Source organism: Muscardinus avellanarius (genome assembly GCF_963383645.1).
Source record: "Muscardinus avellanarius genome assembly, chromosome: 9".
In the NCBI taxonomy this organism is placed as follows: domain Eukaryota; kingdom Metazoa; phylum Chordata; class Mammalia; order Rodentia; family Gliridae; genus Muscardinus; species Muscardinus avellanarius.
This window is the reverse complement of record NC_137795.1, coordinates 59,387,803-59,400,234: the sequence shown is the minus strand read 5'-3', so window position 1 is coordinate 59,400,234 and position 12,432 is coordinate 59,387,803. Positions and strand designations below refer to the sequence as shown.

At 33.8% G+C, this 12,432-nt stretch overlaps 1 protein-coding gene across 1 annotated transcript in view; it reads right to left on the bottom strand.

Annotated features, from left to right (window-relative positions):
• Positions 1–2,801: 2,801 nt before the first annotated feature.
• DBF4 (DBF4-CDC7 kinase regulatory subunit) overlaps positions 2,802–12,432 on the bottom strand; it is a gene marked incomplete at both ends in the record, with an annotated part of 28,809 nt that continues 19,178 nt past the window's right edge. Inside the window, 4 exons of the mRNA XM_080701891.1 lie at positions 2,802–3,771; positions 5,788–5,912; positions 10,065–10,179; positions 10,676–10,804. Of these exons, the coding sequence (XP_080558017.1) occupies positions 2,802–3,771; positions 5,788–5,912; positions 10,065–10,179; positions 10,676–10,804 (1,339 nt within the window). The remainder of the gene's footprint in view (positions 3,772–5,787; positions 5,913–10,064; positions 10,180–10,675; positions 10,805–12,432) is intronic.

The window sequence follows — 12,432 nt, the reverse complement described above, 5'->3', positions numbered from 1 at the left end:
TATTCTGGAAAAGTAGTATTAAATCAAAAATAAAATAATTTTATATTGAAGTTTTAGATGGTATTCAGAGGTCATACTGCCTCACGGTTTAAATAGAGATTAGTATTAAATCAAAAATAAAATAATTTTATATTGAAGTTTTAGATGGTATTCAGAGGTCATACTGCCTCACGGTTTAAATAGAGATTACTAAGAGAAAAATGGAGTTTTATTGCTTGAAAGTTTTTAAAACTTAAAAAATTCTGAATTGAAACATATATGAACATTTTCATCAAAGATTCCTACTTTGACCATACTTTCTATATTAAATATGTATTTATAACTCTTGGAATCAAACTAGAGTTGTATATCCAGAGTACTTTTTTTAACTTGTCTAATAAGACACAATCCCAAAGGCACTTTACCCAAACCTTGGCTAAAATTTAGGAAAGTATTTCTACTTGACAAAGTTAACAGGCTAGATGTCCACCTGCATTATTAATCTCCTTAACTGGGTGCCTATCTGCACAGTCTAAACCATACAAACCCTATGTGGTGGTCCTCCTGCAAACATGGCACTGTATTTCAAGTAAACTGAAAAAAGTACTCATTATGAAGGTCATAGGGTTACTCTAAAAGCCCAGTGTTTAAAATAATTGCTAAACCGGGCATGGTGGTGCACGCTTGTAATCCCCGCGCTTGGGAGGCGGAGACAGGAGGATCGAGCAGGTTTGAAGCCAGCCTCGCTGGCTTAAGAGACCCTGTTTCCCAAAAAAAAAAAAAAAAAAAAAAAGTATGAAATGGGTCTGGGAGTGTAGCCCAGAGATAGAAGGGTTTCCAGGAACCCCAGTACCACCAAAAAGAAAAAAGAAAAAAAAAAATTGCTTAAAAAGTGTGTCAAAATATAACAACTTTATCAGAGGGTCTGGCTTGAGTATTTTTCTTCTAATTTAACTAAGGTAAAATGATGTCAAACAATTATGGGGAAACAGTATCACTGCAATTTAAAGACTTTGAAGACTGCTACTTTAATGTCAAAGGCTCATACAACAAATTTAAATTTGAAGAATATAAATAAATGAGGGAAATAAAAATCTCCAAACAATTCTAGTTTTTTTTTCTTGGGGGCGTGGGGAGGCACTGGGGATTGAAGCCAGGAGCATTTTACTATGGAGCTACGCCCATTGCAGAGGGCTTCACTAGATTCTTAAAAGGCTATCTATAAAATCTGACAAGAGGCAATGGTATGAGCTTTTGGAAAAATCAACATTTCTCACTGATATATGTGCAATATCATGGACAGATATTAATGCTCAAAATTTATACCACAAAGCCTATGAATTAATCCTCTATTGGGAGTCATAAGAAGTTTCAAAATACAAGTTTCAAAATATCAAGACTGTTAAAGTTCCTTTTTAGTGACCAAGTATTCACATAATATTCATGAATATTTCATGGCACCTTTATGTCAGTATTATAGAATGAATCCAGGGGTGCTCTACTACTAACCTACATCCCCAGCCCCTTGCTTTTTTAAAATTTTGACAGGATCTTGCTAAATTGCTGAGGCTGGCCTCGTGATCTCCTTGCCTCAGACCCCCCACACACACACACACACACGCAACCAGTAGCTAGGACTGCAGGTGTGTGCCACAACACCTGGAGGCACTAGTTTTTTTTTTACTACGAAAAAGAAGATATGTTAAATGTAAATGCTTCACTCCTATAAAGACATACTTAAGTCATTTTTGAAGAAGTTACTCCCAAAGTCATTTACAAACACAAGTAATTAAGAATAACAGAAAAAAATTATTCCATATGGCACTCTGGTTGTTTTTCTTTTGTATTGCTAGGGATTGACCAAAGGGCACTTTACTATATCCTAACCTTGAGACAGGTTCTCACTAAGCTGCACAAGCAATCCTTCTGCCTCAGTTCCTAAGGAGCTGGAATTATAGGTATAAATCTCCTCCCTGGGTTTCTTCATGAATACTGTTCACCCCTACAAATAATCTCTTTAGTGTCAAAACACTGAACGATACAACTCAAGTAATGTTTCTAATTTCAGAATTCAAACATAGAAATCAGTACGTTTTCCTTTCTGTTTAGTTTGTTTTTGTTTTTTGTTTTTTATTTTGGTGGTACTGGGAGTGGAACCCAGGGGCTTTTCTATGTCCAGGCTATACTCCCACACCTATTTTATACTTTATGTGGAAACAGGGTCTCAGTTGCTGAGAGCCCAAGTAGCTGAGGCTGGCTTTGAACCTGTGCGATCCTCCTGTCTCAGCCTCCCAAGCGCTAGGATTACACGCGTGAGCCACCACACCCGGCTATAGTTTGCTTTTAAAAGCAATAATATCATTTTATCATGGGAATCTATGATTTTTTCCCTCCTTCCCTCTCTCCCTCTTTTGTTATGTTAGATATCAAACCCAGGGCCACATGTATGCTAGACAAATGCCCACTGAGCTCCATCCCCAGCCTGGAAATCTATTTCCATGAATAGTTATGACTAGACCATACAATTTTATAAGGCTTAATTTTTTACATTCTCTTAGTTTTACTTGGACTTAAGCCATCAGCAACAAAGCAAACAACATTCATTATGATCAAGAAACAATTTTAAACACATATGTAAAATGACTCATTTATTTTATAATTTTTCTATGAGGTATTTAATTCTATAAAAATGCAAATATTGCCTTTAATATTTACTTTGGTTCTGTAAACAAAGACGGCAAAAATCCTAAGAGTTATACATATTGATAAAAATTTCAAGAATATAATCTTTACCACTTCTTCAAAGTATACATTTTTAAAGACTAAAAGCCAGTAAATGTAGATGTTGAAGGGGAAGAGAAAAATGTTAACAAATTTGAACTCTCATCTTCCCAAATATCTAAAATATCACATATACCACTCTTTTCAGTATAGCTTGTGAAACCCAAAAATTCTGATTTCTCTTCACTTGTCTGAAATAAGTCCAGTAGAGATTGTACTGGTGAACTACAAATTCTATTTTCTTCTTGTATAGGAAGAAGTTCAGTTCTTTTCTTTTCCAATTCAGTATTTGGTTCCATATTTTCTTTTTTATTTCGTCCTAATAATATTCTCACTTTTCGATGGATTTTACTAGAAGGTAAGTTATCCATATTCTTGACGTCACATTCATAGGGTTTCTCTGGACCACAGGATGGAGTGTTTGTCTTTATTGTCAGGAGCTCTTTTGAATTGTTTATTGTTATCAGACCAGAATCGTGACCAACTATTGAATGAAGGTCTGCTTCCTTTGGATCTTTTGCTGGATAAAACACAGTATCTGACTTTTGTTTTGGTTGGGATGTACTATTATCTGTATTTATATGAGAAACTTGCATAGACATTTGCAGCCTGCATGGATAATTATCTACCTTTAGCTTTTGTAAGTCATTTTCATTTATAATTAATTTATGTTCAGAAATGTTAAGAATGGAATCCTGTTTATGAGGAGGTAGCCGTGTAAAATTCCGTTTTATATCATTTTCAGCTTCATTTAACATGGAGCATTCATTCACTGTTTTCTCATTATGTCCTTTCAATTTATGGGATGGGCAAGGGATGTGTTCCGAAATAAACACAAGTTTTTGTTCAGATTCCTGGATTTCTTCATGTAGGAAATTCTGCTTGATCACCTCTACATTATTTTGCCTAATGTCTTTCTGAGAAATATCTTGCAATTCTAGCTTTTCTTTTGGTTCAGTCTTTTTCAGAACATTTGTAGAAAAAGGAAGGGATCCAATAGTGTATTTTATTCTTTATAGGAAAAAAAAAGAATTAAAATAATTACCATCAAAACAAATTCCTTAGTTAGAAACTAAATTAGTAAGAATATATCTTTTAAATACTCAAAAAAACTATTTAGAGTAAAAAATAATCCTGGTGTGGTGGTGCATGCTTGCAGAAACACATGGACTATTTATATTTAAGAATAAAGTAATTATCAATGTGACCTAGAAAATATTTTTATACATCTAAAGATGACAAATTAGGAAACCCTTTTCTTCATGGAGCATCTGGATTCTTGGGATGCTACTTTGTATAAGACAACCCTAAATTATATACAAAGTAAAAGAAAAGTTAACTGTTCATCAATTTACATTTCACATTATAGATATCATAGATAACAGTGAGAAATTTTACTTTTGTTTATACTTTTATACTTTTTTTATACTTTTTGTTTATACTTTTACTAAAGATTTGCATGAGGTTTTGGGGTTTAACCCCTAGCACAGAAACAAAAGAAAACAAAAAACAACCAAAAAAAACTCCTAAAATCCTTTGAACGAAATGGGTAATAAAGATAAAATAAAAAGGGTTGGGAACACAGCTTGAGAGAGAGAAATAGAAAAAAAAAAAAAAAAGCAGATAAAAGCATAATTAAGAAGCATTATAAGTATTAGTTCAGAAATTTGTTCCAATGAGTTTTTAAAGAATTTTGAGTTCTTATAGTAGTCCTACTTAATTTTAGGTGTTGGGAATAAGCCTCTTTTCCAAAAGCCATACTTGTACATCAGTCATGAATTATTCTGAATGCTAAAAAAATACAAGATTTTAAAACTGTTTTACCTAACCAAAAATCTTTCTAGTTGATTTTAAGATGTATCTTTTTCTCACCTTTCTAGTGTTCTTTATGCCTAAAGATTAGTCTAAACGTAGATATAAACTAATGTGTTATCACTATCCCTAGGATACATCCATACAAAAGCACTTCTAAAAATTCAGATTTATGGGAATAATCTAATCAGGATTCATTTAGTGTACATTGAACTGGTTTATATTTACACTAAAAAGTCCTGTCAGTTACTTTTGGTAAATATTAGCAGCAATAAAGTAAAGCAGAATATATCTTTTTGTTTGTTTGGTGGTACTGGGGTTCCTGGAAGCCGTTCTACCTCCGGGCTACACCCCCAGACCTATTTTTACATTTTTATTTGGAAACAGGGTCTCCTAAACCAGCGCGGCTGGCTTCAAACCTGCGCAATCCCCCTGTCTCTGCCTCCCAAGCGCAGGGATTACAAGCGTACGCCACCACGCCCGGCTAAAGCAGAATATTTAGTAAAAGTATAAGACTTAGTAGAGGCAAGTGGATTTCCAAACCTTTTCAGTGTGGGTAAATTTTTAGTCTGTGTAGATGGTAAACTACGGATCTAGAACATGGGTTGTTGGTAAAATGTATGTAGTCTGTGGGAAATATCTAGCCTTCAGTCTTTTTTTCTGAGTAATGTTTTACAATACAGCCACACCCACTATACAATACCAAAGACGTTGCAAAAAGAGTTCACAAAAGCTAAAACATTAAGTATCTGGATTCTTTATATAAAAGATTGCCCATTCCTTTTTTCAAACCATTAATATCAAGGAGACTAAAATTAATGTTATGCAAGCAGATTCCATTAGTAGGGGAAGAGGGAAGAAGTTATTATTCTTAACCCAATTTATTTGTTTATTTATTTTGTGATGCTAAGGATGGAACCCAGGGTCATTCTACCTCTGGGCTACACTCCCAGACCTATTTTATATTTTATTTGGAAATAGAGTCTCATTAAGTTGCCTAGAGCCTCACTTTAGTTGAGGCTGGCCTTGAACCTGTGCAATCCTCCTGTCTCAGCCTCCCAAGTACTGGGATTACAAGCATGTGCCACCACACCCAGCTTTAGTTCTTAACCATATTTATATCCTAAATACACATATTCCTTTTAACAAGAGGTAAACTTTGGATTTGTTTTTAATGTAATAAAATAGTTTAGTTGACTTTGGTTGACAATTTACCTTTTCTTTTTAGGTGTGTCTCTTTCATATTCCACAAAATCAAAAAGTAACTTCGATATAATATCATCAACAACTTGATAATGGTTACTCTGTGCAAAGTTTCTGTGCTGCTCACTTAAAAGGTGCTAAAACAAAAAGAACACAAAAATTATATTTTTAAACTAGTAGATGCTTTTCATTCGGTATTCCAGTATACCTAATATTTTTTTGTCTCTAAGTTATGTTTCTAGAAACTATACTATAAAATCCAAAACCAAAAAGAGAAACCCTTTACTCGACTTCAAAGTATGTTAAGAATTAGATTAAAAGTTATTATTTTTTTTTTTTTTTTACAGTACTGGAGATGGAACCCAGGGACATTCTACCTCCTACCTACAACTCCAGCCCAATTTTTTTATTCTTTATTTTGAAACAGTGTCTCACTGAGTTGCAAAGGGCCTTAGTAGCTGGGGCTGTCTCAAACTCAATCCTCCTGTCTCAGCCTCTCAAATGCTGGGATTACAAACAAGCACCACCATGCCCAGCTTAAAAGTCACTTCAGATAAACCAGTAAAACTACTTTGGTTTTTATAGTCCTCCATTTTTCAGTGAGTAAAGCTGTATACTAATTGTGATTATAATAGAAGTGAAAAGTGTCATTATTAGATAAGTAAATAAAAATGAAGAAACACAAAGGTAACATTTAGCATTCGGTAAGTGCTAGCATTTTGAGAAAATACCTTTACTCTACTGCTTTATCTTTATACAGATACCACTAACTAAGATATAGCTTACATAACATTATATAAAATATTATAAACTCTATATAAGAATCCAAAACATATTCTAGATGGTAGATTAAGTTAACAAATGAATCACATTAAAGCTAAAGTATTTTTTTAAAGACCTATCACACTAAAGAAAACATTCAGGAATGAGCAAATGATCTCAATTACCCAAGTGTTCATACTTGAGCACAGAGAAGTTATTATGAATCTTAGGAGTGATAACAAAAAAGTAAACAAATTCACAGTATAAGTTATTCTCAATTAAGAGTGATTATAAACAAAAGTAAACAAGTTCATATTGTATTATGACAAACCTCACAGAAAACAAAGTTCTTTCTGAATGAGTGGAACTAATTCTATCATGTCAGTTAATCAAGAAATTGTTATCAAAAAGCCTGCACCAAGATGACAATGGAACAATTTCATTTCTTTTTCTCTAGTTTTATGTAATCTTGGGTATTTAATTGCATTTTCAAGAAAATTTTCCATTGGCCACAAAAATCACGCATACTAGAATACATATGCATTCCTTCCTAAATTGCAAAAATTTTAAAATACTTTATATACATTCAATAATATAAAAAAAACACAAAATTTAAAAACCTTGAATATAAAAATTTAGTTAATATTTATGTTCTGGGGAGGAAAAAAAAATCATTTATCAATTTTCATTAAGTAAAACAGTCTCCAAATTTTGTGCAGTTTCCTGTTTCCATCTAGTTATTCTCATCCTTTGGGGCTTGATTATATATTTATTTATTTTATCTTTTTTTATTTGGGGAGCTAGATTTAAACATTTTCTCAGATAGGCCTTCTCCAAATTATTATTTAGTTTTTATTTACTTTTTATGTTCTGGATGCTGAGGAAGCCCAGGGTCTCATGCATGTGAATTGTCTATCAACAGTTACATCTCTAACCCCATATACCTCATTACTCAGTCCCACTGCATTTTTTACCTCATATTTATAATTTTTATCACACTTCCAAATACATGTTTTATATCTATTTCATCTACCAGACCCTAAGATATGGATAGAGAAGGTCTACTTGTTTATTGCTTTATATCCAGTACTCAAAAATATTTGCTAAATAAATCCCTTGGTACAGGTAGATCTCGATCATTATGAAACCTAAGATTACTCTTTTTGGTTTTTTTGGTTGTACTGGGGTTCCTGGAAACCCTTCTACCTCCAGGCTACACTCCCATTACCTATTTTTTATACTTTTTTTTATTTGGAAACAGGGTCTCTTAAGCCAGCGCGGCTGGCTTCGAACCTGCGCAATCCTCCTGTCTCCGTCTCCCAAGCGCAGGGATTACAAACCTGTGCCACCACGCCCAGCAGGATTACTCTTTTTAAAAAAATACTTTCTTCAGTCTCATTGACTAAGAAATATAAATGAAAACTTTATGAAAGCATGATCTTAAATTTCATTCAAATCATCTACTAATTTTCCTTCTTTTTGGTAACTAGTGGTCAGCTTTTTGTTTTAGCCCCAACATTTCCTAAGCATCACATTAGAATCACAAACTAATATTAGGTAAAGCATCCATTCTGGATTATTCTATTGTTAGAATTGCCAAATAAATTTCAAAACCAATCTGTAATTTTAATTTTCAAATGATTTGGGGGATTAAAAAATATTTCCAATTTTAAACTAACCATATTTTATCCTTAAACACACTTAGATACATACACAAAACTGATGTGAAACATTAACATATTTGTGGTAATAAGTCTGAAGACAGAGATACTTTATGAATCAAGTATTTTAAAATTTTATTATTTCTTTCCTATCATCTTCAGACAAAACGAAACAAAAATTTTTTTGCAATAAGGTCTTGCTACATTTCGTAGGCTGGTCTTAAACTCATGCACTCAAGTGATCCTCCTGCTCCCAAGTAGCTAGGAATACAGATATGGGCCACCTGGTATTCTACTATTTTAAAAATTAACAATTCCTATAGTAATAGCTAACATTATTAAGCCCTTACTGTTTGGCTCTGTCCAAAGTCATATAACAGGAAGCCAAGGATTCAAACTGGACAGCTTAGATCCACACTTCCTGTTCTTTTTATTAGCTTAAAATGTTAAAAAGCTCCCATCTTTAAAACTATCTTCATCACATATCCCTTTTGAACTATTCTGTTTCTCTTTTTGCTACCTCAAAGAATTCTCCACTTCTTCAATTCTTCTCTTCCAACTATAAATGAGCAACTCCTCATCCCTCTCCTCCCCATTCCCTGGTGCTGGATATTGCACCCAATGGCATTCTACCTGTATGCTGTACCCCAGACAAATTTTTTTTAGGGGCACGGTACTGGGGATAGAACCCAGGGCATTCTACCTCTGAGCTACAGCCCTAGCCCTATTTTTTATTCTTTATTTTTGAAACAGGGCCTCACTAAATTGCGGAGGGCCTCACTTAGTAGCTGAGGCTGTCCGCAAATCCTCCAGTCTCAGCCTCCTGAATGCTGGGATTACAAGTGTGCGCCACCACACTCAGTGTAACGTTTTTATTTTTAAACAGGGTCTCTCTAAATTGCTGAGGCTGGCCTTGAACCTGTAATCCTTCTATCTCAGCCTCTCAAGTACTGGGATTATAGGTATGTGTCACTCAGTGATAATGAGCAATCTTCTCATTGCTGGTACCTAAAATACAACTACCTTTGACTCAATATCTTCTCTGTCAATCAACAATCTTTCATAAAATCTTCTTAGCCCTACCTTTAAAATATAAAGTATTTGAGACCAGTGTCAAGTACCACTTCTACCATGATTAGGCCATTATGTGTTCTTTAATCCCATCAATCAGTTTGGGTCTTTTCCTTTTGCATATTTCAATATTTACAAGTCTTGTTCTCTCATTTCTCTCTAGTCTCTATACAAAATGTACCCTTATCGGTTAAGGATTTTTTGTTGTATCTAAATAGCAATATGTGTTTTTTGTTTTTTTTCCGAGTACTGATCTAATAACTTCTATACAAACTTGGTATTTTTTTCTCCCTTGCTCCACAGAACATAATCTTTATGAGGACAGGAAATTAGTCTCTTTTGATCAATGATTTTTGCCCACAATAGTGTTCAGCACATAGTAGTTGCTCAAGAAATATTTGAATAAATGAAATTACTTTTCAATATTCATTTCTTTCCTTTGGGTGCTTAGAATAATTAAGATGTTTATATCAGAAAGAAATATTTACCTTTATACTTATCAAGTTGTAAGCCAGAATCAGAAGAATAAATTTTTTTTTTTTTTGCCGGTACTGGGGATGGAACCCAGGGGCATTCTATCTCCAAGCTAAACTCCTAACCCTATTTTTTTATTCTTTATTTTGAAACAGGGTCTAACACTGAGTTGCAAAGAGACTAAGTAGCTGAAGCTGTCCTTAAACCGTGATCCTGACTCAAGCATGTGTCACCATGCCCGGTTTTTAGAAGAAGCAAAATTCAAATTACAAATATTCAGTTTTAGAAACATCAATCCCCTAAATATAAAATCATATTTACTGTTCCAAGATCTTCATATTTCTGTAAGCAACATTCACAATATCCTTTTTTTTTCTTCTCTTTCAAATGGAGTTGAATTGGGGTTCCACCATATTTATTTCCATCAGTTTGAATTCTGATGACAGAAATGATAAAGAAATTAATCTCTAAATCTGAAGTTTCAAAACTTATTGTTCTAACCTATCACATATAGAATCACCATTATTTGCAGACTTTTATCAGGAAATACTTATAACTACATTTCTTTTTAAGAAATTTAAAAAGCAAACTAAAAGTTAATGAATATTTTGGAATATATTTCAGATGGCTCTAAAGAAACAACTTTTCATCATCTGCAACTATCTTAAGCCTCTCCCCAAACTAACGAAAGTATCTAAATATGCCACACTTAAAACAGATTCATACTTGAATTCTAGCATAGGGCCATTAAAAATATACAGGAAGAAAAAATAAGCAAAATGATTAGAAACACACACACACACACACCACACTCTCTATGATCACTATCATGACATAAAATGAATCATTTCAAATGTTTGTCAATAAAGAAAAAAATACTTGAGATGAAAATCTAACAAATATTCCTCCTAAAAGTAAAGACTAAAACCAACCTTAGTTTCGCCTGAGTTTGCTTTTGGATAGTAGATGGCTTATCTACATCAAATGGACTGCAGGGCTTCGGAATAGAATAGTTTATAAGAGGCATACTGGTCAGCTGAAGATAAAATGGCCTATAAAATCTAAAAGAGTTAAAAGAGAAATATGTGAGCTTTTTCTGTGATGAATGAAAACAAGTTTTAAAGTCCTATATCTGAAAATCAAAGGATTCATCTTCAATCTGAAATAAACAATAGGAATCAGGTAGTGCTTGGCTTTTCTTCAAAGAACCCATTTGTCATTAGGTTTGTTTTTACCCCTTTTTTTGGTACTGAGGAAAGAACATTTGAAATGGTGTTCTACTTCTGAACTACACACTCAGCTCTACTTTATTTTTTAGTTTGAGACAGGTGCTCAGTAAGCTGGGCATGGTGGCACACGCTTGTAATCCCAGCATTCGGGAGGCTGAGACCAAAGGATCGCGGTTCGCGGACAGCCTCAGCTACTTAGTGAGGCCCTCTGCAACTCAGTGAGACCCGGGTTTCAAAATAAAGAATAAAAAATAGGGCAAGGGGTGTAGCTCGGAGGTCAAATGCCCCTGGGTTCCATCACCAGACCAATAAATAAATAAATAAATAAATAAATAAATAAATAAATAAATAAATATTTTTTAAAAAGTTTGGTGGTACTGGGTTATAAGGGGCTTTCTACTACTGAGCTTCTTTTTATTTTACATTTTAATTCTGAAACAGGGTCTAAGTTACTGCATCCTGGTCTTAAACCTGCAATCCTTCTGTCTCAGCCTCCCTTCCAGGATCAAAGGTGTATACCACCATGCCTAGCTGAATATAATTTTTAAATTATGGCAAAATATACATAAAAGTTACTATCTTGGCCATTTTTCCATAATGTTGGGGACTTAGTAATATTAAGTCTTCTAATCTATGAAGGTGGGTCATTCTTCCATTTACTGATGTTTACTCATGCATGCTAGGCTATCATTCTACCACTGAGCTACATCCCCCAGCCCTATGTTAAGCATTTTTAACTGTAAAATTTGGTCACATTAAGTAGTTACAAGGGTGTGGAATCCCAGTCTCAGCTACTTAGTGAGGCCCTCTGCAAACAAGTGAGATCAATTCAAAATAAAGAACAAAAAATAAGAGCTAGAGGTGTAGCTCAGAGTTAGAATGCCCTTGGGTTCAATCCCCAGCACTGCAAAAACAAAAAAAAAAGTGTGGAACCTTCAATCCCACCATCTATTTCCAGAACACACATCACACATAAACTGAAACCTTATACCCAATTAAATAATTCCATTCCTTTTCCCCCAGCACCTGGCTGGCAACCACTATTTTACTTGCTCTTATGAATCTGATTATTCTACATGCTTCAAGTAAATGAGAAAATGCGGTCTATTTCCTCTTATCATAATATCCTAAAGGATTAATCTGTGCATTTGCATATGTCAAAATTTCATTCCTTTTTATATCTTAATATTCCACTGTGTGTGTAAATGTATAATTATATATCCCTAGAATTTGTTTATCCATTATATGCTGGTGAACTTGAATTGTTCCTTTTTGCTACAATATATATGCGCACGCGAGCACACACACACACACAAATCATCATTCTATCATGAATATGATAGTACCTCATTGTTTTATATCTGCATTTCTCTAATGATTAGTGATGTTGAGTACCTTTTTATATGCTAATTGGCCATTTATATATCATCTTTGGAGAAATATTTATTCAATACTTTCTC